This window comes from Hemitrygon akajei, chromosome 10 (assembly GCF_048418815.1).
Source record: "Hemitrygon akajei chromosome 10, sHemAka1.3, whole genome shotgun sequence".
In the NCBI taxonomy this organism is placed as follows: Eukaryota; Metazoa; Chordata; class Chondrichthyes; order Myliobatiformes; family Dasyatidae; genus Hemitrygon; species Hemitrygon akajei.
The window spans coordinates 141,600,048-141,626,826 of record NC_133133.1 but is presented as its reverse complement, the minus strand read 5'-3'; the positions used below and the strand labels follow the sequence as shown (position 1 = coordinate 141,626,826).

The 26,779-nt window shown below is 37.8% G+C and overlaps 1 protein-coding gene across 3 annotated transcripts in view; it reads right to left on the bottom strand.

Moving 5' to 3' along the window:
• Nucleotides 1-26,779, bottom strand: part of scube1 (signal peptide, CUB domain, EGF-like 1) — a 260,941-nt gene that overhangs the window by 171,871 nt on the left and 62,291 nt on the right. For 2 of the 3 annotated variants that reach the window (XM_073059144.1, XM_073059145.1), the window contains exon 4: nucleotides 8,017-8,151. The exons of the other annotated variant lie outside the window; for it this stretch is intronic. In XM_073059144.1, the coding sequence (XP_072915245.1) occupies nucleotides 8,017-8,151 (135 nt within the window). The remainder of the gene's footprint in view (nucleotides 1-8,016; nucleotides 8,152-26,779) is intronic. 3 annotated transcript variants of the gene reach the window in all.

The window sequence follows — 26,779 nt, the reverse complement described above, 5'->3', positions numbered from 1 at the left end:
TGTTATCTATTTGAGCCCTTCGTTAATCCCATATTTATTCTCTCTATATTCCCATTGACTCCATCCCCACCTTGATTCTACCACTCATCAAAATTTATGGTGGCCAATTACTCTACTGGTCCACAAAGTCTTGTAATATTGTTCAAAAAGAATCAGATTAATTATGCTTGATTTCAAAAGAGTAAACTTTAAGTCACATGATAAACGTAAGCAGGTATTACACAAAAACTTCTTTTATCAAGTTAGTAGGGCTTTCTATAGCATCCTCCCTACCCCTGTCAACCATGAACACCTTTAAGAACCAGGCTCTTGAGGTCAACACGAGGAACTCTGCAGATGCTGGAAATTCAAGCAACACACACAAAATGCTGGTGGAACACAGCAGGCCAGGCAGCATCTATAGGGAGAAGCGCTGTCCACGTTTTGGGCCGAGACCCTCCATCTTTCCTTTCAGTTAATCCTGATGAAGGGTCTCGGTCCGAAACATCAACAGTGCTTCTCCCTATAGATGCTGCCTGGCCTGCTGTGTTCCACCAGCATTTTGTGTGTGAGGCTCTGGAGGTGCTCAGTTAGTGACGAAATGTCACCCGGAATAAGAGAAACAGTAAACAGATATCCATACTTGGAGACTCAACAATTCAACATGCATTTTTTCTTTAAAAACAAGTTTCTGAATAATTATGAATTATAGTTTTCATCGTTGAAGTCACATTTAAGTATATTTATTTTGGAAAAAAACAGAAAAACATTTAGGTTAATTTTGGGAAGAGTAAGTCAAGATTCCCTTAGGGCTCTCCCCATTCCTCTGCCACGAGATTCTTCTGTATGATTTCTGCAATGTTGACAGACGCAGCAAGCAGCATGACCAGACTCAGATCTCAGTACGTTAACTCCCCCGTCATTTAGTCTGTGGGCCTAATATATTGCGCCATCAGAGTAACTTCTGAAAGATGCTCCACTTCACAGGGCAGAAACTAGAATTACTCCAGATGCAGGCCTCAATGGAGGATCTCAGCCCATTTCCAAATAATTTTGGTCTCAAGTTCAGGTCAAATGCACATGGGCATTCAGACATGCTTCACAGGTACCAAAGCACCAACTGGAGGTGTGAATTCTTCATCCAAGCATTTTTTTTTCTCATTCCAGTTCAAATTAAGGATATTAAAAACGTATCATGTATCTAACAAACATATCACCACAGTACAGGAGGTATTTGAGTGGCTGATAGGTGAATTGCTAGAATTTTAAGACTAATATAACTTTTAAAAGAATATTGTAAATAAATTAGTTGTGAAAAGTTTAGAATGCTTCTGAACATCAGGGGTGCCCTAGCACAGAAGTAGGAAATACAATGGATATGTCTTTGATGGACAATTTGTATCAAGTCCCATCCTAAACTTTGATATTCGAAGGAGGAACCTCACTTCCTCTAAATTTAAGTCACTCATCTTTATCTCTTTTACATTTTCCCCAAAGCCATGTTATCCTTCCTACAAAATAATGCTCAGGAGTGAACACAATTACTTGCTTGTTACTTTCCATTTTAATAACCTGTTTATAAAATCATGTTTATAAGAGGCATACATCTTCAAAAGAAAAAAATCAATACTCCTTCTGTTCCCGGGCCTCTTCAGAATTATAGCATTTTATAATTTCTGATTCTTTTGACCAAAAGACATCATTTCAGTTTTCTCTGCACAGAATGTTTTATACAACTCAAATATACACTTTAACTCTCTCTCTATGCTTTCCTGGTTTGCTAAAGACATCCTCATTATCTGCAACATCTTAATACCTTTAAATTTTGCCATATATGCCTCAGTCCTGGTCATTAACACACATTAAAATGAGGTCTAAGTACCAAGCACTGAAGAACAACATATTCCCCATCCCACTGATTGATGTTCTCTGTTTTCTATTCATTAGCTAATTTTATATTCATTCTGCCAATATTATTATATACATTTCTTTTCAAAAAATCATGTATGCAACATCACCCACAGTAACCTGTGTTAGGGCAGTCAAATTAATTTAGCCAGATTTAGCTAAAGAGATTTAGCCAGATGGTAATTTCTTTCACGTGCTGAGATAATCTAGCTAACAGGCTGACAGAGGAAAATGGATCAGCCATGATGAAATGGTAGAGCAGACTCGATGGACCAAATGGTCTAATTCTGCTCCTATATCTTATGGTCTTATGTTCTTATAGTGACACTTGCATTAGTGACTGTACCCGGGAACTCATCCCAAAAGTAAACATGGATTAAAACAAAATCCCACATGCTCTTTATCACCCTTATTACCAGAGGATTTTTCCAACTAGAAAAAGCACAGAATTAACAAATGCAATTTGGCAAAATGTTCTGTGTAACACAGTTGATACCAACTTAACATTGGCTCACACAACTTGTATAATGAATGCAAAAATGATTTTAATCTTAACAGTATTTCTAGACCATTAATTGTATTTCAAATTGTTTTCATCTATATTAACAGTGGAAATTTTGCTTGCATAACTTGGAAATTGTGTTGTGTGCTGTATTACATTGATAGAATTTTCATCCACACTTACCTGCCCATTTCGAAATTTGTTTGTCTTTCTGAAATGTGACATTAGCTGCTTCATTATTTACTAAACTGATTCACTACAATATCCTGGAGATGTTAATCAGTTAGCAATATGATTGTTTTTTGGACTAAATTTCTCAACAAAGGCATTTGCTCTATTGTATGCTAATTCCAGAATATATTTACTGTATTTAACTTGTTTAGAATTCTAAGAAACAGATTTGTCAGCTTGTAACTCATCTGTCAGGAAAGCAGTCTGCAATTGGACAACAGCTGAAGCAAACAAATGATGGAGTCAAAACTAGAGCCATATCCATACACAGTTTACAAATAGAGACCTCGTAAAGAACTTGGCATATTATGGATGGAAAGCATTTACTTCTCTTCATAGACGTTTTCCCTCTGCTAACATACATAGAAAATCTAGTTACTGACTACATGACAGCAACTGAAAATGAGGAACTTGTAATCTAGATATTCTATATGAAGAGAATCACTCTTCAAATTTATTATAAACACGCTATTTTAAAGGACAGCCTGCAGCTGATTCCATCTTTCCCCTCAAGTTTGCAGAAATTAATGATGAAAATGAAATACATTGAAATATTTCTTTGAAGGTGGTCCAGTGAAATGGTCATGGTTTGGATGCAGGCTTGTACTTTTGGTTCCCTTCACAATGAGATTTCTGTCTTAGCTGACCCATTAGGGTACATTATGAAAACACTGTGCTGGTGTAAAAAAAAGAGTTAAAGTATGTACAGTAAAAGTTAGATCAAAAAACCAAAGAGAGGGTCATGAAAGGGGAGGCAGACAAGGAAAATGGTTCTCCAACTTGAAGAGATTACACCTGCCTTGTCTTGATGATGATTCCAGTGGCAAATACAACCAAGGTTTAGTGACAGTTATTTGTCGTACACAAGGAAAACAGCGTAATATGCAACGCTAACAAGTTTTCATGCAAATAGTAAAATTGAAATCCATTTTCAGTACAAGTTGAATCCAACCTTTCTTTATACTTTCTTCAAATATACATTCAGGTAAAACAAATCAAACTTTATTGACCAATTTGTAAATAGGGCCAAATGAGCAGAGCAGGCTTCAAAACATTGGGGCTTTCTCAAATCCTTCGACTTGGCCAACTGTAGTCCTCATTTGTTGGCAACTCATAACCTTCTACAGTTAAGCTTGGAAAAGAGTAAGGTTTCTGAAATCTTTCAAATGGAACATGTATCAAATAACACTGCTGGGAACAAAGTTTTGTTTGTACCTAACGCAAGCTGCAACATCACATATCTGTACTGGAAGAGATGGGAATATAGAATCTTCTACAAAGTGAAATATTGACTATGGCCCAGATTTGTTGAGTGAAGACCACTTAACTCCTCATTTCCCCTAACTTAACATGCTCAGGCCTATAAAGACCATCTTGCTGACCTGGACTATTCCAGAGTTGTGCAGTGTGGTGTGAGAACCTCATTTTACCGAATCATGTGATGTGGATCAGACAAAACATGCCCCACTCACAAAATACCTCTTAAAACCATGGACCAATGGCAAACTCTCAGCCCAGATTTTCATCTGTCAGAGCTACCATGTTTTCAACATTCCTTTCTAAACACCCCTGACAATGAAAAACATGTAAAATTTATGTTAAATAAACAATTTTAAAATTCATACTCATAGCAAATAACTCTAAATAAAAACATGAAAGGCAAGCTCCAAGAAAAAAATAATGAAAACAACAAAAACTGGAAGCATCTGTGGGGAGAGAAGGAGAGTCAAAGTTGCAGGTCAATTACTTTTCTGCACAACTAGAAGTTATAAGTCAAACATGTTTTGTTATAAAGGTGCATAAGGAGTATATGTGATAGTGTCGTAACTGATTGACACAGAAGCTGCTGACAACAGCATCTTAATTGCAGCTGAATCTGTCTTGGTGGAATAGGGACAGAAAACTCAATGCTGAAATGGTGTGATACAAAACACTGTAAAAACTAGAAATACCCAGTTGTTCAGAGAGAGAAAATGGAAGAAGTCCATTTTGATACAAACTGGAATGGGTGATGACATAAAGTTCTTTAATTCACTTTTGATTCCGGAGGGCTGCAAGGTGTCTTATCTAAAGATGAGCTTTTGTTCTTGACCTTAAGATATGCTTCATTAGAACAGTCGGAGAACTAGAGACACATAGACCAGCCTAAAAGTGCAGGCAGTATTAAATTGACAGGCAAATCAAGTGGATATCTGCTGCAAGTCAGTCAGCAGATCATTATTTTACCCCCAATGTGAGCATTGAATGATAGGCCCTAAAGTTCAAGTGAATTTTTGCTTCTTCTGGTAGGAGTTTCAGGCATATTGAGTTTGGATATATCTGGGAGGCAATAGAACAGACATTGATGAGAATTTTGTATCATATCCACAAAACAGCAAAAACAAAATGAAGACTTAATAGATAATGTATTTAGAGTACTTTGATAAGAGTGAATAAGTTGTGGTTGTTCAGAAACACGACATTGCAGTTGAACTAGTCTGTTGAAACTTTACCCTTCAGCAACTCAATCCATCATGAAATTGGGGAACACAATAAGAGAGTCAATTTGATTGAGAATAATTCAAAAGATCGATGAAAAATGTGTCCTGTTTCAATAATTTGTTTTTCTTTATTATGGTGAATATAAAGGAAACACAATTGATGTGAATCTAAATTTTAAAGAGGACTCTGTTGAGGTATGTCAAATTTCAGGATTTTGATTGAACCACAGTAAGTCCTTTGTAAATTCTGTGGCAACATTCACGTCCTTGTACTTGGGATCCTGAACGGTGTAATGTGAGTAAGTAGAAATGCAGGAATTGCGTATGTTGCAGTTGCACAGGAAAGTGCTGAGAAGGAGTGAAAGGTCAAAGGAGACTGAAGAGTGAAAAAGCAAGCCAAGAAGCCAAATGGTATTCAGAAAGCTGTAAGGAAATAACAAATATGACCCTTGGTAGCTTCACACTGATTACCGAGAATGATCTATGTGAGTGCACTAGATTCAAAGTGAGAACAAGGGCAACCATGTCTTCACTTTTAGTGGGAGGAAAATTGGTATGAAAATAAGTATTTCATAAAAAATAAAAGACTGTGCTTAAATCAGTGTTGTTAAGGAAAGTGTCTCAGAAGCACTGAGTTGTAAAGTGTTATCATCAGAATAGATACATCAGAAACAAAAAGAGTGGGAGAATGTAATGATTACCTTACTGTTGCCAGGGTGGGAGTACGTAAGATCAAGATGGCTTTGGGAGCCTTATGCTTGCGATGGATTTTTGTTATTAATCTATCCCCTAAGGTGAAACTATTTTAGTTGAGGAGGAAAAATAGTCATTATTGAACTAGTGGAAGTGAAAGCAGCATTGAAATCGGAAGTAAAGGTAATGAAATATTTGAGTGAGAGCAGTATCAATACAGTCATCAATGGAGCAGAAGAAAAGGTGAAGGAAGGGATCCAAGTATGACTGAAGTAAGAAATATTCCACATGGATGTATATGTGAAGGGACTAGACAATGGGTGAAAGAAAAGAATCGAGAAAGAAATAAGCAAGTGTTCAGTATCTCACAATTCCAGCATTTTTTGATTCTCTCTCTCCTTATTCCATTTAAGAACATAAGAAATAGGAGCAGGAGTAGGCCATCTGGCCCGTCGAGCCTGCTCTGCCATTCAATAAGATCATGGCTGATCTGACCATGAACTCATCTCCACCTACCTGCCTTTTCCCCATAACCCATAAGAACATAAGAGAAACAGAAGATTAACAAACCTTCAATACCCTCTCTCAGCCAGCATCAGCAGCTGTGTGTCATTCAGTTTCTTTTGGCTTCACCATATCACAAGCATTGCCTTTATCATCTCCATTTCTCCTTTTCTGTCTACTTTAAAACTGTGCCATTGCTACTTGAACCCAGCTCTGATGAATAGCTATCAACCTAAAACACGAAAACTGCTTCTCTCTCCATAGATGTTGCCTGGCCTACTGAGTACTTAAAGCATTTTCTGTTTTTATTAAAAATACATAGTGCCTTTCTCTTACCTTTCTCCATCAGAGCTGTGTAATTCAAATGAATGGGCTCACTGATCCTGTGCCATTCCCAACCTGGCGCAAGATCTAGGAATAAATTATTCAGGAATCCAAGAAAACCCCACCATTGGACTATAAAGAATCTAATTGTAGAGTACATTTGGGAGAGCACCAGCTGGGCTTGGTCAACAATATAAAGAATTCAAACTTCCACTTTCATGCTAGAGTCCTGAAACTTGCAGGAGTGACAAGAGAAATTACCGACAGTTTCAAATTAAACCACATGTTTGAACACAGAATTTTTTAAACTACATAAATGCTTATGTATTATTTTATGGAGTCCTAACCGACCTCTCACACACCCTGTGAATTGATCTTGTATTTTCATTTGCATAGGAGTACAACCTTCACATCTAATCAGTCATCATAAGCAATGGCACCTCAAGGCAAAACAAAAAATGTCTATTGCTGGAAGGGACACTGCCAGACTAGTTACAGCAATCTCTGCTGTTCACAGTGATCAGCTCAAACAATAAATCAAACCAAATACTGGATGACAAAGGAGATGACAAATTTAAGCCTGCAGGACTATTAGAGTGTAATACTGGTATTTGATTAAAAGAAAACTTCTATGCACTTTTAAAATATTCTTACATGCATCCAAACTAAGTTGGAAAATTCTCTCATCTTTCACGTAAATATGCCTTTGGAGGCAAGCGTTCTGTAGAAAAGCCTGAACAAACAACTTTCGTATTTAAACATGCATAGTGGAAGGAAAGCTTGTCTCTTCCGAAGAAATCTGAATCAGGATAATACATAAATCACAGTTCGACAGACATGTAACAAAATATTCTTCATTTCACCAATATATCAATCCATGAGATTCTCCAGAGTGCCGTCATTTATAGTTTTAAAAAGAAAGTCAAGAGTGACCAATATTAGGACACTATTTCTCTATAACTTTGATTTTCTTAACCTCTCAGTTTTGAAACTAAGCTGTAAAAGTAAACAATTGGTATGTAATGATAAATTACTTAATGTATTAATTTCATACCACAGCTTTTAGAGTTAATATTTACCTCTGTTTTAGAGTTATCATTCATACTTCAATTTAGTAATACAAAGATTAAAGATTGTGTTACCCACATTTATTACATCAAGGAGCAAAATACAAATCCAAAGATCAGTATTTTCAGTAAATAAAATAACATGAACCTTTTATTCAGCAAAACAACATAATGTTCTTAGGTAAACTCCAGTTTCTATACAGCCCTCACTAGCATGGTCTTTTGCACAACTTAAGTCAGTGAACCCAGAGGTAGCTTTTGATTCACATTCCCTCTTCTTTCCCAGACAATAGTAAGCCCCCCACCCCCATAGCAGATATACACTCACCATTAGAGCGATGGATGCAGGTATGTTGGTTATCACTGAGAAAGAATCCCTCTTTACACTGACACTCATAGCTGCCCATGGTATTAACACAGATTTGCTGACAGCCACCATTATTGTCATCACATTCATTCACATCTGCAAATTTGAAAAAAAATTCTCTTAACAAATGAAATTGCACATTTAAGAAGCAAAATATCATAGCTTACCATTAAATTCTGGTGATATTTGACATTAAAAATAGCATGAGTTGAATCATTTCTAGCTGTTTGTGTAGTGCTTCTACAATCTTCAATTTTACCATCCTGTCCCAGTAGGAAGATGAAAAATAATATAGTATTATTGCATTATTTTGGAAAAGCAACTGATTTTTTTCATACAAATGCATGCTACAAGCCACAGCTGATGTTATTCTCAGATTTCCTTTCAATATCTTCACGAGTGTTATTCTGATGGTCTACATTTCATAAACTCTATGGGGGCAACGTTCCTTTCCATCCCAGATTATGTTTAAACTTGTATTTTTCTTAGCCACCACAAACCAAAGCTAAACTAATTAACTGCATCTGCATTAGCCTTTCTTCTCATAAACAAGGAACCATTAAAAAAATGTCTTTTGTGAATGATATTATTTCCCACAATATTTTGGAATTCCAGTTTTCAAAAAAAATAGATATCAAGATTGCTGCTCCTGAACTTAAAAAATGCAAACCCTTCTTCCAGTCATCTATACCTTTCTAGGGGACAAAATTGGCAAAACATGCTAGTATGTAGAAATGAAGCCAAGAGCTGTAATTGTGCCAGCTCCAAGGTCATATTAGCTATACTTGAAATCTGGTCATTCAGCAAAGAAAGCAGAGCTCCTCTGCATTTATTGTTCCTTTGAGTTGTATATATTTTATACTTCAGCATTTAAAACCTGATCAACTCACTGATTATCTATTTATCCCACAGATCAGGTATGGATCACTTCATAAAGGACTGTTATTTCATTTCCTCATGAAAATCTCCTTAAATCTTTCTTCTTTCTGGAATGAACCTTGACTTCAAGGTACATATACTCTCACGTTTCCTATAGTAGGTGAGTTTAGGACCAGAGGGCAGAGCCTCAGAATAGAAGGATGTCCCTTTAGAACAGAGACGATGGAATTTCTTTAGCCAGAGGGTGCTGAATCATTGCCACAGATGACTGTGGAGGCCAATTCATTGGGTATATAAGTTGATAAGTTCTTGATTAGTAAGGGCATCAAAGGTTATGGGGAGAAGGAGGCAGCAGAATGGGGTTGACAGGGATAATAAATCAGCCAAGATGAAATGGTGGAACAGACTTGAGTCAAATTGCCTATTTCACAGGTCCTATGTCTTACCGTCTTATATTCAGCTGCTAATCTTCATTATTTAATTCTTATTCGCCGCTTTCCACAGACATTGTTTCCTGTTGCTAAAGCTCATGGACTGCTGTGCCTATTAAGTGCTTAAGCATCTTTGTGTATATTTAACATTATATCTTTAGTCCCACACTTAACCAAATAATTATACTTCTCTTCTGAATTCAGACTGCAACAGCTGCTTTTTACACAGACATTCTCTCCACATTTTATTTCATGAGGGAAATTACAGCATTTTTCATTTCAATATGATGAATATGTTATTGTACATTCTTGCTCCATGCTTAGTATTCACGTTAGATATCCTAGTTTCCTTATCAATTTATTATATACAAGTTCTTTTATCCTATAACAATAACTGGTTCTGTGCTGCTTTTAGTAACTTGAGCCAAAGGACCTGGGCTTATCCCTGTAACTCTTCTTTGGACATTCTTCAAAGCATAAATGTTCTTTTGTGAGTATTGTTTTTGCAGCTACATGGAAGATTCCATTCTTGGAGATGCTAGAATCTGTCAGAGGTTAAAATAATTTACTTCAACATCCAATGAACAGGAAGTTACATCTACATGCTTCATTTGCTTTTACACTAAGCAGATATTTTCCAATGAATACTAAGTAAAACCCACCTCTTTACTTGTCAATTTGAAACAATATAGTGAAATTACAAGAGTGAAATTGTTAAAAATGTTTGTGCTTCTTTCTAAATAATTAATTCATATTCTGCACAATATAATCTAAAATTAGTTTCAGACAACAAAATAAATGATTTATCTTTGCTATCATGAAAAGAACATTGTGGCTGACTACTATTGAAATTTTACACACTTCAGTTCATACTATATGTTAGCATCATTCATTTTTGAATGTTAGATTGCAAGTTACATATTCCATGAATAATTGCAATGACAAAATACAATTACAGGTAATCTCTCTGAAATGGGAGATAACATTTCAAATATTATAAAATCTTAATAAAAGAAAATGTAAGCAACAATGAAGTAATAATTTTAAATGATCATTGACTTCAGGAAGGGGGTTACTGGTTCATATGCTCCTGTTTACATCAATGGTGCCAAGGTTGAGAGTTTCTAGGAATAAACATCAGTAATAGCCTGTCCTGGTCCAACCACATAAATGCCACAAAGCTTAACAGCACCTCTACTTCCTGGGGGGGGGGGGGGGGGGGAGGGAGGCTAAAGAAATTTGGCATGCTTTCTTTGATCTTCACCAATATTTATTGATTTATTGATGCACTGTAGAAAGCATCTTATCCAGATGTATCATGGCTTAGAACGCCAACTGCCCTGCCCGTGACCAAACAAAGCTACAAATGGCCATGGACACAGCTCAGCACATCACGGAAACCAGCTTCCCTCCATGGACTCTGTCTACTCTTCTTTCTGCCTCAGTAATGTAGCCACCATGATCAGAGTCCCCATATACTCCAGATGTTCTCTGTCCTCTCCTCTACCATCTAGCAGAAGAAACAAAAACCTAAAGCAAACCAGTAACAGCCTCAAGAACTGCTTCTACCCAACTGTTATACATTGCTCAAATGCATATAGGAATTTATATTACCAGTGATTGAATATTCAAGAGATCGCTATATTTTTTATTTAAATTTTGTGTTTATTTCAAATACATATTTTGCTGTTGTGTTGTAAATTGTGTTTGTGTTCTTATAAATTGAGTATGTTTCTTCACTCAATTACAAATTGAGTATGCCTCTTGGTATGATTCTATCTACAGTGAGCACTAAAATCAGAAATTATAACAATTTATTCTTGGTTCATGGGTAACTAGCTACACATGAATCAAGGAACGGTACCTATTGATTGATACCTATTTTTCAGAGCTGGAAATTTCTTCAAGTTGCCCTGACCAACATTTTTTCACTTCACTCAACATTACAGAAACAGGTTGTCCGTTGTTACTGTAAGTCTCTTTGAGGGATTTTGATGGGCACAAATGGGTGGCCTTCTTCAAAATGGAAATATTGTGACAACATTTCAACGTAAGCTTTTAACTAGAAAAGCTGTTGGATATCCCAAAAGAAAAGACACTATTTAAGTGGAGGGCTTCCTTTCTGTGGTGGTTGAAATGGCTGTCCTCATCAATCCCCCCATGGACAACTATTGCAGACATATAATCTGATAAGAGAGAGTTAGAGAATGAAACTCAGCAATAAAACATAGGGAGGAGAGAATAATTCACAAATCCATAATATAATTTTATTCAATGCCTCAAAGTGATTTGATTCAATCTAAAAGCAAGGTCTTAAATCTGAGTAAAGCAAGGTTTAAGGTATAAATTGGATGTGATAGATAAAAATGTATGACAGTTAAGATCAGCTTGTAAAGCCTACGGGGTTCCCTGGAGGTCAGAGTTAAAGGACCATCCCATTTTAAGTTGGATACAGAGTGCTCCAAGACAGATAGCGTCATATATCTATGATAAGTTAAACTCCCAGAAATATATACCCACATCAGGAATGAAAGTCTGGGATAGGGACATATCTAGGGGGAATGCCATACTAGATCCAGTATTAGTTAACGAACCGGGTCAGGTCACAGATCTGTCAGTGGGTGAGCATCTGGGGGACAGTGATCACCGCTCCCTGACCTTTAGCATTATCATGGAAAAGGATAGAATCAGAGAGGACAGGAAAATTTTTAATTGGGGAAGGGCAAATTATGAGGCTATAAGGCTAGAACTTGCGGGTGTAAATTGGGATGATGTTTTTGCAGGGAAATGTACTATGGACATGTGGTCGATGTTTAGGGATATCTTGCAGGATGTTAAGGATAAATTTGTCCCGGTGAGAAAGATAAAGAATGGTAGGGTGAAGGAACCACGGGTGACAAGTGAAGTGGAAAATCTAGTCAGGTGGAAGAAGGCAGCATACATGAAGTTTAGGAAGCAAGGATCAGAAGGGTCTATTGAGGAATATAGGGTAGCAAGAAAGGAGCTTAAGAAGGGGCTGAGAAGAGCAAGAAGGGGGCATGAGAAGGCCTTGGCGAGTAGGGTAAAGGAAAACCCCAAGGCATTCTTCAATTATGTGAAGAACAAAGGGATGACAGGAGTGAAGGTAGGACCAATTAGAGATAAAAGTGGGAAGATGTGCCTGGAGGCAGTGGAAGTGAGCGAGGTCCTCAATGAATACTTCTCTTCGGTATTCACAACTGAGAGGGAACTTGATGACGGTGAGGACAATATGAGTGAGGTCGATGTTCTGGAGCATGTTGATATTAAGGGAGAGGAGGAGTTGGAGTTGTTAAAATACATTAGGACGGATTAGTCCCCGGGGCCTGACGGACTATTCCCCAGGCTGCTCCACGAGGCAAGGGAAGAGATTGCTGAACGTCTGGATAGGATCTTTATGTCTTCGTTGTCCACGGGAATGGTACCGGAGGATTGGGGGGAAGCGAATGTTGTCCCCTTGTTCAAAAAAGGTAATAGGGATAGTCCAGGTAATTATAGACCAGTGAGCCTTACGTCTGTGGTGGGAAAGCTGTTGGAAAAGATTCTTAGAGATAGGATCTATGGGCATTTAGAGAATCATAGTCTGATCAGGGACAGTCAGCATGGCTTTGTGAAGGGCAGATCGTGCCTAACAAGCCTGATAGAGTTCTTTGAGGAGGTGACCAGGCATATAGATGAGGGTAGTGCACTGGATGTGATCTACATGGATTTTAGTAAGGCATTTGACAAGGTTTCACACAGTAGGCTTATTCAGAAAGTCAGAAGGCATGGGATCCAGGGGAGTTTGGCAAGATGGATTCAGAATTGGCTTGCCTGCAGAAGGCAGAGGGTCGTGGTGGAGGGAGTACATTCAGATTGGAGGGTTGTGACTAGTGGTGTCCCACAAGGATCTGTTCTGGGACCTCTACTTTTTGTGATTTTTATTAACGACCTGGATGTGGGGGTAGAAGGGTGGGTTGGCAAGTTTGCAGACGACACAAAGGTTGGTGGTGTTGTAGGTAGTGTAGAGGATTGTCGAAGATTGCAGAGAGACATTGATAGGATGCAGAAGTGGGCTGAGAAGTGGCAGATGGAGTTCAACCCGGAGAAGTGTGAGGTGGTACACTTTGGAAGGACAAACTCCAAGGCAGAGTACAAAGTAAATGGCAGGATACTTGGTAGTGTGGAGGAGCAGAGGGATCTGGGGGTACATGTCCACAGATCCCTGAAAGTTGCCTCACAGGTAGATAGGGTAGTTAAGAAAGCTTATCGGGTGTTAGCTTTCATAAGTTGAGGGATAGAGTTTAAGAGACGCGATGTAATGATGCAGCTCTATAAAACTCTAGTTAGGCCACACTTGGAGTACTGTGTCCAGTTCTGGTCGCCTCACTATAGGAAGGATGTGGAAGCATTGGAAAGGGTACAGAGGAGATTTACCAGAATGCTGCCTGGTTTAGAGAGTATGGATTATGATCAGAGATTAAGGGAGCTAGGGCTTTACTCTTTGGAGAGAAGAAGGATGAGAGGAGACATGATAGAGGTGTACAAGATATTAAGAGGAATAGACAGAGTGGACAGCCAGCGCCTCTTCCCCAGGGCACCACTGCTCAGTACAAGAGGACATGGCTTTAAGGGAAGTTCAAGGGGGATATTAGAGGAAGGTTTTTCACTCAGAGAGTGGTTGGTGCGTGGAATGCACTGCCTGAATCGGTGGAGGCAGATACACTAGTGAAGTTTAAGAGACTACTAGACAGGTATATGGTGGAATTTAAAGTGGAGAGTTATATGGGAGGCAGGGTTTGAGGGTCAGCACAACATTGTGGGCCGAAGGGCCTGTAATGTGTTGTACTGGTCTATGTTCTATCTGAATTGGGACAAGACTTAGACTGGGATGCGATTTGGGATAATGCTGCCAGTGCTTCGAAAAACCCAATTCATCTGTATATACACTTGAAATTTTGTCATTGAACATATCTAACACCAAGAATTAGACATCAAATGGGACTGGTTCCTGACCCATATTGCCCATTTTGCCCCCACGGAACCGTTGGCTCTTTTATACATGTTGTATGGGAATGTCTAGAGGTTTTTGGTTTATGGGGAAAGGTTATCAGTACTCTTACAGAAGTAACGGGGGTACAATTACCAATGGACCCCACTGTACATCATCTAAATGATGACTCCCACCTTTCCCTTACAGAAAAAATACGCAAAATCTGGCTGGCAGGCCTGACTGCAGCTAAGAAGATTGTAGTCCAGCGTTGGAAACCTCCCCATGATATTCCATATACTCACTGGCTTCGGAGCTTTTTTGGACATTTTTTACCTGGAATTATCATCAGTAAGAGTAAATGATGCACAACCAAACACAATCTTAATGTGGACAAATTTGATATCTAACTTAAAAGATCTTCTGTTAAAATAGGAATGCTCTGTCTGTGTATATACTACTATTCAGTTGGTTGGTGGAGGGGAGAGGGGTGGGAGGGAGAGAGAGGGGTGGAGAAGGGGGTGGGGATGAGGGTTGGGGGCTGGCTGGGTTAAACAGTCAAAATGTAATCGGCAACTGGTTGTATTGAATGTAATTTGTTGGTGTTGCAATAAAAATTAGTGAAAAAAATGTATGACAGTAAACATGCAATGGCAAACACTTATATTATTAATAAATAGTTTATAATGAATATAAATTAATTTAAGAAACAAAAATCCCACAGGAAAAGTGGTCCAGCCTTGGCAAAATGATTTTAGATCAAAGGAAAATGCATAATGTGTAATAAAAAGGTAAACCTGAGGACTAGGAAAATGTCAGAATTTAGCAGAGGACCAAGATGTTAACAACAAAAAACAGAATACCAGAATAATACAAGAATCATTGAGACTGTAAGTTTTCAACAGAAAACAATAAGTAAATGGTGACATGGAACTGAAACAGGAGAAATTATACTGGAAAACGAAGAAATTACAAATAAGTTTAATAAATATTTTGAACCTGTCGTCACAGAAGATGATATTTAAAAAACTATTGGTGAAATAAAAGAGATCAAATCTGAGGAAATAATGGCTGACCACAAATTAGCATTTCTAAAAATAATTTGCAGAAATTAATGGGACTGAAATACAATAAATCCTCAGGACACAAATACATTCATTCTCGGGTTCTGAAGTTGGCAGTAACTGGTTGCCATCTAGCAAAGGTCCATCATTTTGGAATGCTTCCCATAGATTGGAATGTAGCAAATGTAAGCGCTCTATTTAAATAGGAGTAGAGAAAATAAGCAACTATGCATCTGACATAAATAGGAGGAATCATGTTAGAATCCTTTATTAAAATAGACATTACAACAGGGTACTTGAGCAAGATAATAGAATTGATCATGGTCAATGTGAAATAATAAAAAAATCACATTTTACAATTCTGGGTTTTTTTGACATTCGATCTAGCAGAATTTATCAAGGAAATCAGTAGGTATGGTGGATCTAGTCTTCCAAGGTCACAGATAAAGTATCACACAAGAGATATTGAACACAATTAGACCACAGGGATTAGGAGTGATATATATGTATGGACTGAAAATTGGTCCACAGGCAGCAAGCAAAATTTATCAGTAAACAAGGCATTTAGGCCGAGATGATGTGACTTGTAGATTGCCAGAGATGTCTACACTGAAGCCCTTTTCATGGTTTATGTCACTCTGAGAGATGAAAGGGCAATTGTAATATATCCAAATTTGATGATTATACAAAGTTGGGTGACACTGTGGATTTTGATGATGTAGAGATAGTTTAATTGAATGTGTGACAAGATGACAGATGGAATATAATGAGAAAAAATATGAAGTCAGCCACTTTTGTGAAACAATGATAGAAATATGAAGTACATTTTTAGATTAAAAGATGTCAGTATTCAGGGGGACCTGGGCATCCTTGTTTATGAATCTCAATGCAAACACGTAGGTGCAGCAACTATTAGGACAGACTGTATGCTGGCTTTCATTGCAATAGGATGTGTATGGGTATAATAACAACCTCCTGCAATTATAAGGGCCCAGGTAAGATGACATCTGAATAAAATGGATCCACAACATTCACAAGAAAACCAAATTAGACATAAATTGTACACAATTTTTACAAGAAAGAACATAATTAGAACTACAAAAAAGTCCACCTTCACTGATTCCTGGAATGAAAATATTACCCTCAAAGAGAACAAATAAACTGTGGAATATACTCTTTAGTTTAAAAGAATTAGATCTTTGAAACATACAAAATTAATTACAGAGTTTGACAAGGTAAGTTTAAACCAATGTTTCCCCGGGGTCCACTGTCTCAAAATAAGGGACTAGCCTTATTTAGTGAGGAGTGAAATTTTAGAGTTCTCTACCTAAGGGGATCATGCAGGCTCAGTTGCCGAGTATATTCAAGGCAGGGAGATTGATAGATCCTGAGATATTGCTGGATAGAAAAGATACAGACTTTGTGCAGAAAAGCATTGCCAAAGACTGAATATTAACACATTGAATGGCACAGCAGTTACAAGGGGCTGAATGGCTTGTTCCTGCTTTTGTTTCTCACATTCTTGTGTTTTGGCAGCTTGCTATTTATATGGCAGCATGTACAGCCACTAATAGATGTTGACAGACGTACAATGTCAACACCACATCATTTACATCATTTGGAACAGTGTTTTCTCATCAATAAACATTTTATTATGTGAAATCTGGTGTTGAGAAGATTCAAAGTATTGTTTATTTTTAAACTAGAATGGAATTAATATTGAGCATCTGTCAGCTTCTTCAATGTAACAAACTTTTCTCCGACATCAACAAGGAAAGATTATGTATTTGGCTAATCATCAAAAACATTCTTAGTTTTGAATAGTTCTCAAGGTTTTTAGCATAATCAGTAAACAGGTCTCCTGGTGCTTGTTAATCAGTTTAATAAATATACAAGTAAAGCACATGTACAAAGATACATATCTGAGCTGCATGATAAAACTCATCATGTGGAGGAGTTTCAATGGAAGCCAGCAACTGCCTCAAAAAATGATCAAGTCTCATGTTATTCTGTTGATGCCGACTCTGGACAGTCACTCAAAATGAATGGCAAACTACTAACCGCTGGCCTAGTCCAAAGCTGAATTCTGGAAGCAATTATTCAAAGTTGGTTACAAAACTCTGCAATGGATGTTTTCATATTCTGTTGCTTTGTCAAATGTTTCCATGGTACTATTGTGTGCCATGGTAAAGCAGTCTGCAAAATGTTCCAAGCTGTTCCAAATGCTATATATGGTTTTCAACAAGAAGACCAGTTTATGAAAGGATAGTACACGTTGCTACATTGATTCCCCAGTCACTGACTCCAATATCTATGAGCTCCAAGACATTTAAACAGTGGGGAGTGAGAAACTGATAGGAATTTGAGATCATCTGTCCTTGGCATTTTTTTAAAAAAACGCCATTTTATTCACTGATTTGGTGCCAACTCAATGGTGGCAGACAGATTATTGTCCACTACATCATAATCTCACCCTCATTTAAAAGGACTGACACAAAGATGAAATTTTGCCAACCTAAAGAGAGTAATTTCAAGAAATACACTAAATTCAGATGCTCCTGCAAGTTGCCACCTGTACAATGTCTTAACCCCCAACATCTGATTCAGTGTCAGTGTTGTGTGTTCTGCAGACATCGCATTTTCAGTTATTCCTGAAAATAAATGGAATTAAGACATATTACATCTGCACTGTACCAAACAGTTACAAATGGTTTGGCAGAAAGGCTTGTCCAAAATCTAAAGAATGCATTATGAACAAGTTCAGCAGAACACACTTTGCTGGCACTAAATCAGAAGTTCATCAACTTCCTCCTTGCATATTGCATGCAGCACACTCCACAACCAACAACTCACCAGCTCTGCTGTTCCTGGGTTGTCCCTTGCGCTCACACTTTGATCTGTTCAAATGCAAGCTCAAAAGGAATACACAGAACAAGCAGATGAGAAAAATTGAGAGATTCTCAAACAAGGGGTTTCAATGTTTCATCCCTGGACAAGCAGTCCTGGCGAGGGACTACAGAGGTGATCAAAATGGGCACTTGGAAAGATTAGAGACAGAACTGGACCACTCTCCTACACAGTGGAGTTTGTGTCTGATGTCACCTGGAGACAACACATCCATCAGTTGAGGGGAGCAGATTCAATTGTTAGACAAGAAAGGTGCCCAGAGCTCTTCTCTTCTCCCTCCTGCCGTCCAGGAAAAGGCTCCGAAGCATTTGGGCTCTCAGGACCAGACTATGTAACAGTTTCTTCCCCCAAGCTATCAGACTCTTCAATACCCGAAGCCTGGACTGACACCTTGCCCTACTGTCCTGTTTATTATTTATTGTAATGCCTGCATTGTTTTTGTGCACTTTATGCAGTCCAGTGTAGGTTTGTAGTGTAGTGTAGCTTTCTCTGTGTTGTTTTTTTTATTATTACGTAGTTCAGTCTAGTTTTTTGTACTGTGTCATGTAACACCATGATCCTGAAAAACGTTGTCTCATTTTTACTATGCACTGTATCAGCAGTTATGGTCAAAATGACAATATAAGTTGACTTGACTTGACTGTAGTCCCAGAGTCAACTCCTAAAACCACCACGGAGGAGATCCCAGAATGTGAAATTGTTTCACAATTCTCACCTGCCAAACAGACTAATTCTGCTTGTCAGGAAAGGCATTATCCCACAAGAGTCAGAAAACCTCCACAGTGATTAAATCTTTAGGCCTGAATGGGACATTTAACATTTACTATGCTGTGGATGTAATATAGCAGTTGTATTATGTTCTATGCAGTGTATATAGTTGAGATGCATTTTCAATTGAATTGCAGTTTGTAGCTAAATAGGAGAGGGGAGTGTTGTGTATTTAATGTTTCAGTAATATTTGAGTAATATTGCAAATATATTGTTGATTCATTTGTTTAAATAATTCATTATGGATTATATGTAAAAGTACATGAATGGCATACGTCGTTACTCCACCACGTTATATGTGCACACTTCACTTAAAGTAAAGCCAAAGTTTATTTGCATCACTCGGGCTCCCTTTTCTTTCAATCAGTTTTATGTTTTAGAGTTACAAAACATAACAATCATGCCCCACTGCATCATTTGCCCTACTTTGTTTACCTGCCTTAACCCAATCTCCTGAAACCCATTTAAAATCAGAGATAGACTTCAAATTCCTGAACTCATTCATGAAGATTTATTGATTATTTCTTCAGCATGTCCTGAACTCACCATGCCAATTTCTTCCCTGATATGTTCCTGTTCCAGCTCCTAATTATTTTGTATGGGTGCAAAGATACCCTCCATCCTGGGCAGAAGGTGTTGATCTACTTTCAGTATTGGGCTGATGGTGACCTAATGTCACCACAGATCCTGACAGATCTTGGTTTCTGGGACCACAGGTATTGCCCATGGGTTCCACTCAACCTTGGAAAGAATTCCTTCAGCCTGCATGCAATCTAGTTTCACTGTGGAAGACGCTAGCAATGCCCCAGATGTTGTAGTGTGTGAAGAAAGATAAGTGAGTGCAGTTACTATTACAAGAGAGAATCTGTTCAAAAAGCTGAAAGAATTAAGGGTATATAAATCACATAGACTAGATGAACTGCGTCCTAGGGTTCTGAAAGAGATCGCATTAAAGATTGAGGAGGCATTAACAATGATTTTTCAAAAATCATGGGACTTTGGTATGCTGCCAAAGGACTGGAAAATAGTAAATGTCACTCCACTCTTTAAGAAAGGATGAAGTTAGCCAGAAGGAAATGGCAGGCCAGTTAGCCTGACCTCAATGGTTGGGAAGATGTTGGAGTCAATTGTTAAGTATGAAGTTATGGAGTACTTGGTGATACAGGACACGAAAAGACAAAGTCAGCATGGTTTTCTTACGGGAAAATCTTGCCTGATGAACCTGTTTGAATTCTTTGAGAAGGATAAATAACAGGGATGCAGTGGATGTTGTATATTTGGACTTTCAGAAGGCCTTTGACAAGGTGCCACATGTGAGGCTGCTTACCAAGTTAAGAGTCCATGGTATTAAAGGGAAGTTACTAACATGGTTAGTGCATTGACTGATTGGTAGAAGACAGAGTGGGAATAAAAGGATCCTTGTCTGGCTGGCTGCCAGTGACTAGTGGTGTTCCACAGGATCAACGTTAGGACTGCTTCTTCTTCTGCTGTATATCAATGATTTAGATGATGGAAAATATGGCTTTATTGCCAAGGTTGCAGATGATATGAAGATTGATGGAGGGACAGGTAGTGTTGAGAAAACAGGTAGGCTGCAGAAGGACTTAGACAGATTGGGAGAATGGGCAAGAGTGTAGCAAATGAAATACAATGTTGGAAAATGCATGGTCATGCACTTTGGTAGCAGAAATAAATGTGCAGACAATTTTGAAAATGGGGAGAAAATCCAAAAATCTGAGATGCAATGTGTCTTGGGAGTCCTTGTGCAGAACATCTTAAAGGGTAACTTGCAGGTAGAGTTGGTGGCGAGGAAGGAAAATGCAATGTTAGCATTCATTTCAAGAGCTCTTGAATACATGGACAGGGATGTGATGGTGTGGCTTCACCTTGAGTATTGTGAACAGCTTTGGGCTCCTCATCTAAGAAAAGATGTGGTGGCATTGGAGAGGGTCCAGAGGCGGTTCACAAGGATGATTCTGGGAATAAACGGGTTATCATTCGAGGAATGTTTGATGGCTCAGGGTTTGTACTCATGGAAATTTGGAAGGATGAGGGGGGAGGGGATCTCATTGAAACCTTTCAAATATTGAAAGGCCCAGACAGAGTAGATGTGGAAAGGATGTTTCCCATGGTGGGGAAGTCTAGGCCAAGAGGGCACAGACTCAGGGTAGAGGGGCATCCACTTAAATCACAGATGCAGAGAAATTTCTTTAGCCAGAGGGTGGTGAATTTGTGGAATTTGTTACCATAGGCAGCCATGGAGACCAGGTCATTGGGTGTAACTAAGGTAGAGATTGATAGGCTCTTGATTGGACATGGCATCAAAGGTTATATGGAGAAGGCTGTGGAATAGGGTTGAGGAGGGGAAGAAAGGATCAGCCACGACTGAATGGCAAAGCAGACTCGATGGGCCAAATAGCCTAATTCTGATCCTATGTCTAATGGTCTTAAACTTCTATGCAAACTGTAGCAAAACACAAACCATGCTGGGGTAACTCAGCAAGTCCAGCAGCATCCATGAAAATGAACAAATTGACATTGTCTCAGGTCCAGACCCTTCTTCGCAAACTGTAAGCTTTTTCACCCAATGCACTCACTTTATATCAGGTATTTCAGCTGCTTTAAAATACTGATCAATTCGCTCAAGATACATCAGTCAATTATCTCTTGTACAATTGAATACACCTATCGTTTGATGTAGTCAGCCATTTCTGCTTTTTTAAATTTATAATTGTTATCATCCAGTACTCACTGTTTATGGACCTGTGAATTTAGTCAAATTTTGGCTTTTTTTTTTAAAACTCAACCATCTCCTTTTCTTAAGAAACTACGTTCAGCACTTTTATTAAACTCAAATACTTTCCTGCAATTCAACATATAGATAGTCATCTTAGATTTGTTTAAAACTTCCTCAGCACCATTATTATATTTTGTAACTCTAAAACATAAAACTAACTGAAAGGAAAACAAGGGAGCCAGAGATATTCAAGGAAACTTTGATTTTACTTTAAGCGAGGTGCATGCATATGACATAGTGGCGTAAAGATGTATGCCAGTTACACACTTTTACATTTAACCCATAATGAATTATCTAAAAAAAGCTTAATCAACAATATATTTGCAATATTACTGAAATATTAATTACACAATAAACACAGCCTAAAATTACTGAAAGTACAAGCCTGTCAGTTTTGAATTCTCTGTTGGGGGAAAAGGATTTCAATGAGAAAAGCATCCTGTGACCTGGGTTCATGGTGAAGGATATGTAGAAGTGAAGCTGAGGGATAAGCATAATATAACTGAGTAATAGGTATTGAGATTTCAAAAAAAAGGACCAGGATCTGAAGGAATAAGACGAATAGATCAATACGGGATTTTGAGTTGAGTGCAGGGTACTCATTAGGTAGGTTTCTAAGCCTGTGCTCTGAAGGAGTGGGATGGAGAAGAAGTGCAGTTGCTTTAATCCAGAAAAGTGAAGATTATGTGGAAAATATCCCTGGGAAGAATAAGATTACTCAGAGTAATTTCTGGAAGTACAACCAATGAACTCCCTACAGCTGGGTAAGATGAGGAGCCCACTTAATAAGAGGAAAATTCTAAGTAAGCAGCAGGAGGAGGCTCTGGCAGGAGCAATAGTAGGTGGAACTGTGGACTAGGTAATCATAAAATCATTAACTAGAGAGGGAATGGAGGCAAGGAGATCTATCACAAACAAGAGAAAAGAGTCCTGATGAAGAATCTCAACCCAAAATGTTAAACTGTACTCTTTTCCATAGATGCTGCCTGGCACGCTGAGTTCCTCCAGCATTTGCTTGTTGCTTTTAAGCAAGGAGGTGCTCACTTCATTAAATACATACGTGTCACTGTGATTTAAAAGTACTTAGTTTTGCTCTGAAAATATGAAGACATTAATTTTTAAAATAATGAAAACATTCATTAAAAATGGGCATGAATTTCAAATTACCGGTAACCATTTCTGAAATATGCAACCTGATTTAATGGTCAATCAGATTCAATGAAATCAACTATTCGTAGCAACAACTAGACAAACTGCACTTAATATTTTCATGAATATGGCTGATTTTTATAAAATGTGCAAGCATTGGCAATTTCTCATCATGCCTGCCATTGCTTTAATGCTGTTCATGAAAAAATCACCAGGATAAAATGCAAACAAAAACTACACTTTAATGGTCCATATTTTATTAGCTGTAAAATAAATGAAATACATTAAAAAGTATTGTAAAGTAGATTTGTAAAGGCAGCCAGTTTGGGAAGATAGAAAACCATCTTACTTCATGGTTTTCATTCTTTCTTTCCTTTATGGTCATCAGATAATGCCTTTAATGATCACACACTGACCTCCTGAAATCTTTTGTTTGTACAAAGGATTAACTTTGTATACTGCTAATTGATGCTGTGTAATGTCTGCACCCTTTTCACAGTCAATGGGGAGTCTAGACTGCTTATAACCTCTCCTATCATTCCCAGCCCACTCAAAACACATAGCTGAGGCAAAAAAACAACTTCCAATTGAAACAGCGCATCAATAAAGGGGATTAAAATTGACAAAATTAAATCATTGCCACTTAATCCTAAACAAACATGTTGCAACTGAGAAATGAACGGAAACAGTTTTACGTGCCAGCATAAGGGAAATCTGTTAAAAGGCTCAGTATCATCAGGAATTCCTCACTTGTAAATGAGAAATTCCTGTTGACAAACACTGGAGATCAAAGATCCTGCTGGTTCACAAAGCAGGGCCTCAGTAACAGTGAAATTCTTTCAGTGAAAGAGAACTCAGGAATACAGAGGAGTAAAACCATTTTGTATACAAGTTCATTTTCTGGTCAAATTAGTGATTGAGGGGATTTCATCTCTAGGATGAAGGTGGAGAAAACTCATGTCTGTGTGCTTTCAGCTCTGATCTCAGCAACTTCAGGAATGAAGCTGGCCTTCAGGAATTTCTTACTTGCAAGTAAGAAATTCCTGACAAGACTGGGGTTTTAACCCCTTTCCCTCGGGTGAATAATTTGCAGCCTTATATACTTAACCAAAACTAAATTCTGATCAAGATGCCCAGAAGAAAAGGGGTTAAACTGAAGGAAAGCTGTAAACTGCTTTAGTTCTTATTTTTCTTTGGCATTCAGAGTTTGTAGCCCAATCAGTTTATTCACCAGACGGGTTCCCTTTTACAGGCAAGAAAAAAGTCTGAATTAAAAGTAGATTATTGGGCACATCTAATCTGCACTCAACCTTGCAGGCCATCCTTTCCTCTGCCTTTCAAATTCTCAGAATTTTAATCCAGTTAAATGTACTGACCAGTCTTCTTCTGCAAAAACAAATTTTACCTCTTACAATTCAGCATTTACACAGATCTTTATTCCTCCATCCTCTGTCCATTATTATTTCCATAACTGAATCACATACTTTGAAAAAACAATGTGTCATCAGGGGGGCTCGCCCTCTTAATACCCTCCAACTGTTAATTATGTCACTTAGTTCTAATCATGAACTACATATTTGACTATGAGTATATGCCTTTCTGAATATCAAAATGAAAATGGAGGTAAAACATCAAAAGCATATTAAAAAGTAGCACCAAAATATTGGTGTTCAGATCAATTTAAAACATATTGTAATTTATGACAATGTTGCAACCAGATTCATCAAGTTAATAATTCTGTTTCAGTATCTATTAAGTGCATTCAACAGATTTGTAGCTAAGAAATAAAATCCTGTGTAATTGGAAAGGAAAATGTAACCAGCTGGATAGAATTGGTGATAATTATACCAGCCCTGGAAATAATTTATTTACAGTGTAATAAACTAAACCGAAGCACATAATAAAATCCAGTTTTCACAGATGTGAAATAGTAAAAAAAATGGATTCCTCATGTGCTGGGCTATTATTAAACTTGCAAGCTTTTTAATGACTACTATGATGTAATTGAATCTCTTCAATTAGATTAGAGCTCTAAATTTATGACTTCCTGTTTCATTCTCTTTTAATTTATATTCAAATCATTAAAATATTATTTCATGCAGTCTGAGCCTCCTCTTTCAAAGTGCTTACGGATGTGCAAATTTCTCATTTCTACAGATCCTGCAATGGCAGATGATTAGTTTGTGTATTCACTGCTTGCTTTTCATCAAAATGTTAAAATAAAAGGGCTGACAATGTAATTGACATAACTCTCCTCTGAAACCTTGGGTTGCATATACCTCTGTTTTACATCATTAACTACATAAAAGATACATCAGGGGTCATAACAGTGTGCCTTTCATAACATTGAAACCACTTTTCATTTCTGATTAAATTGAAGCCTAGGGTAGTGTTTGACCAAATTAAACTGGTGATTCTATCAAACTAAAGTTCAATCTCATCTGACTAGGACTCATGCAGATAAGCAAGACTGCACAGCAATGTTGGGTTTGCTGACCCTTAAGTGAAAATTGGAAAAGGTTTCAGAATCACCAGCTAAAGGAGGGTAAAATGAATCAGCTATTGTTCCCTGGCTCTGATCACTAACCAGTAGCCCTCAGCTGGATGTCTATTTGACAGAGGCAGGATTAGGCTTGATGACGGTCCCTACAGCTGAATAGCTGATTGACACTCCTTGTCTAGATTAATATTTGAAGAATTAGCCCTGTGGCAGGGTATCAGAGAGTGTCTAGCACTTGTACAGGGATGTCGCAACACGTGCAGAATTTCTTAAAAGCAGTCATTACAAGATTGGTATCAAGTCTAATGCACTGGCTGCTCCCACTGACAGGTTTTACTTTTATCCTGATGTTTTAAATGAAAACTTATCTTTCAGAGAGCAAATTTTCCACATATTCCCATACTTCAAGGATGAATGTCACAGACAACTATGAACAATTGGGAGACATTCCAAATGCACTGGATATACTTGACACTTCAAACTATATTATTGGGCTTTCAATAGCACCCCCACCCAGCCCCAATAAAAGTCTGAATAATTGTTTTAATATTGCTATCTCCGCACTCTTCTATGTGTTGCCTTTTGGAAACAAGCTATACATTGCTGTAATCTCTCAATAAATCATTAATGATGTACTTCAACTAACAATACTGTTTCTCTGATGTAATGCTTTCATTTAATTATATTAATTCATAACAAAATAATGAAAACTGGGAATGAGGATGCAATTTAGCTGCAAACATGTAAAAGACTTGGATTTAATTTTTAATTCAACAAGTAATGGTTTGAGTTTTAAAAATGAAAATGACCAGATGATGATCTAAAATATAAGAAATGATATGGGCTTCACTGACTGAACTCAATACTCTGTACACGTATGTTTTTGTGGATAATGCACAATTGTTAGAACCTGATATGAACACTTTACCCATCTGGATGTCATTAAAGCCTTCAGCCAGCAACCGTCTGATGCCATTGCTGCTGACAGCCCCTAAAGTAAATTGAGAAGTGGATTATTTCAGTGTCTACTGAAGGACTGAATGTTCCATTCACCAAATGAGCTCTGTTGTTTATACATGGCTTCTAATGCACTGCTAATTTCAGTGAGCCTCCAGTTACCACAATATAATATGGGATCACAGTTTTGCACCTGTTTCTCTCAATGAGGTAAAATAAATACAGAAAATATTGGAAACACTCAGCAAGTCAGCCTGTATCTGTGGGATGGGAAACAGAGTTGCT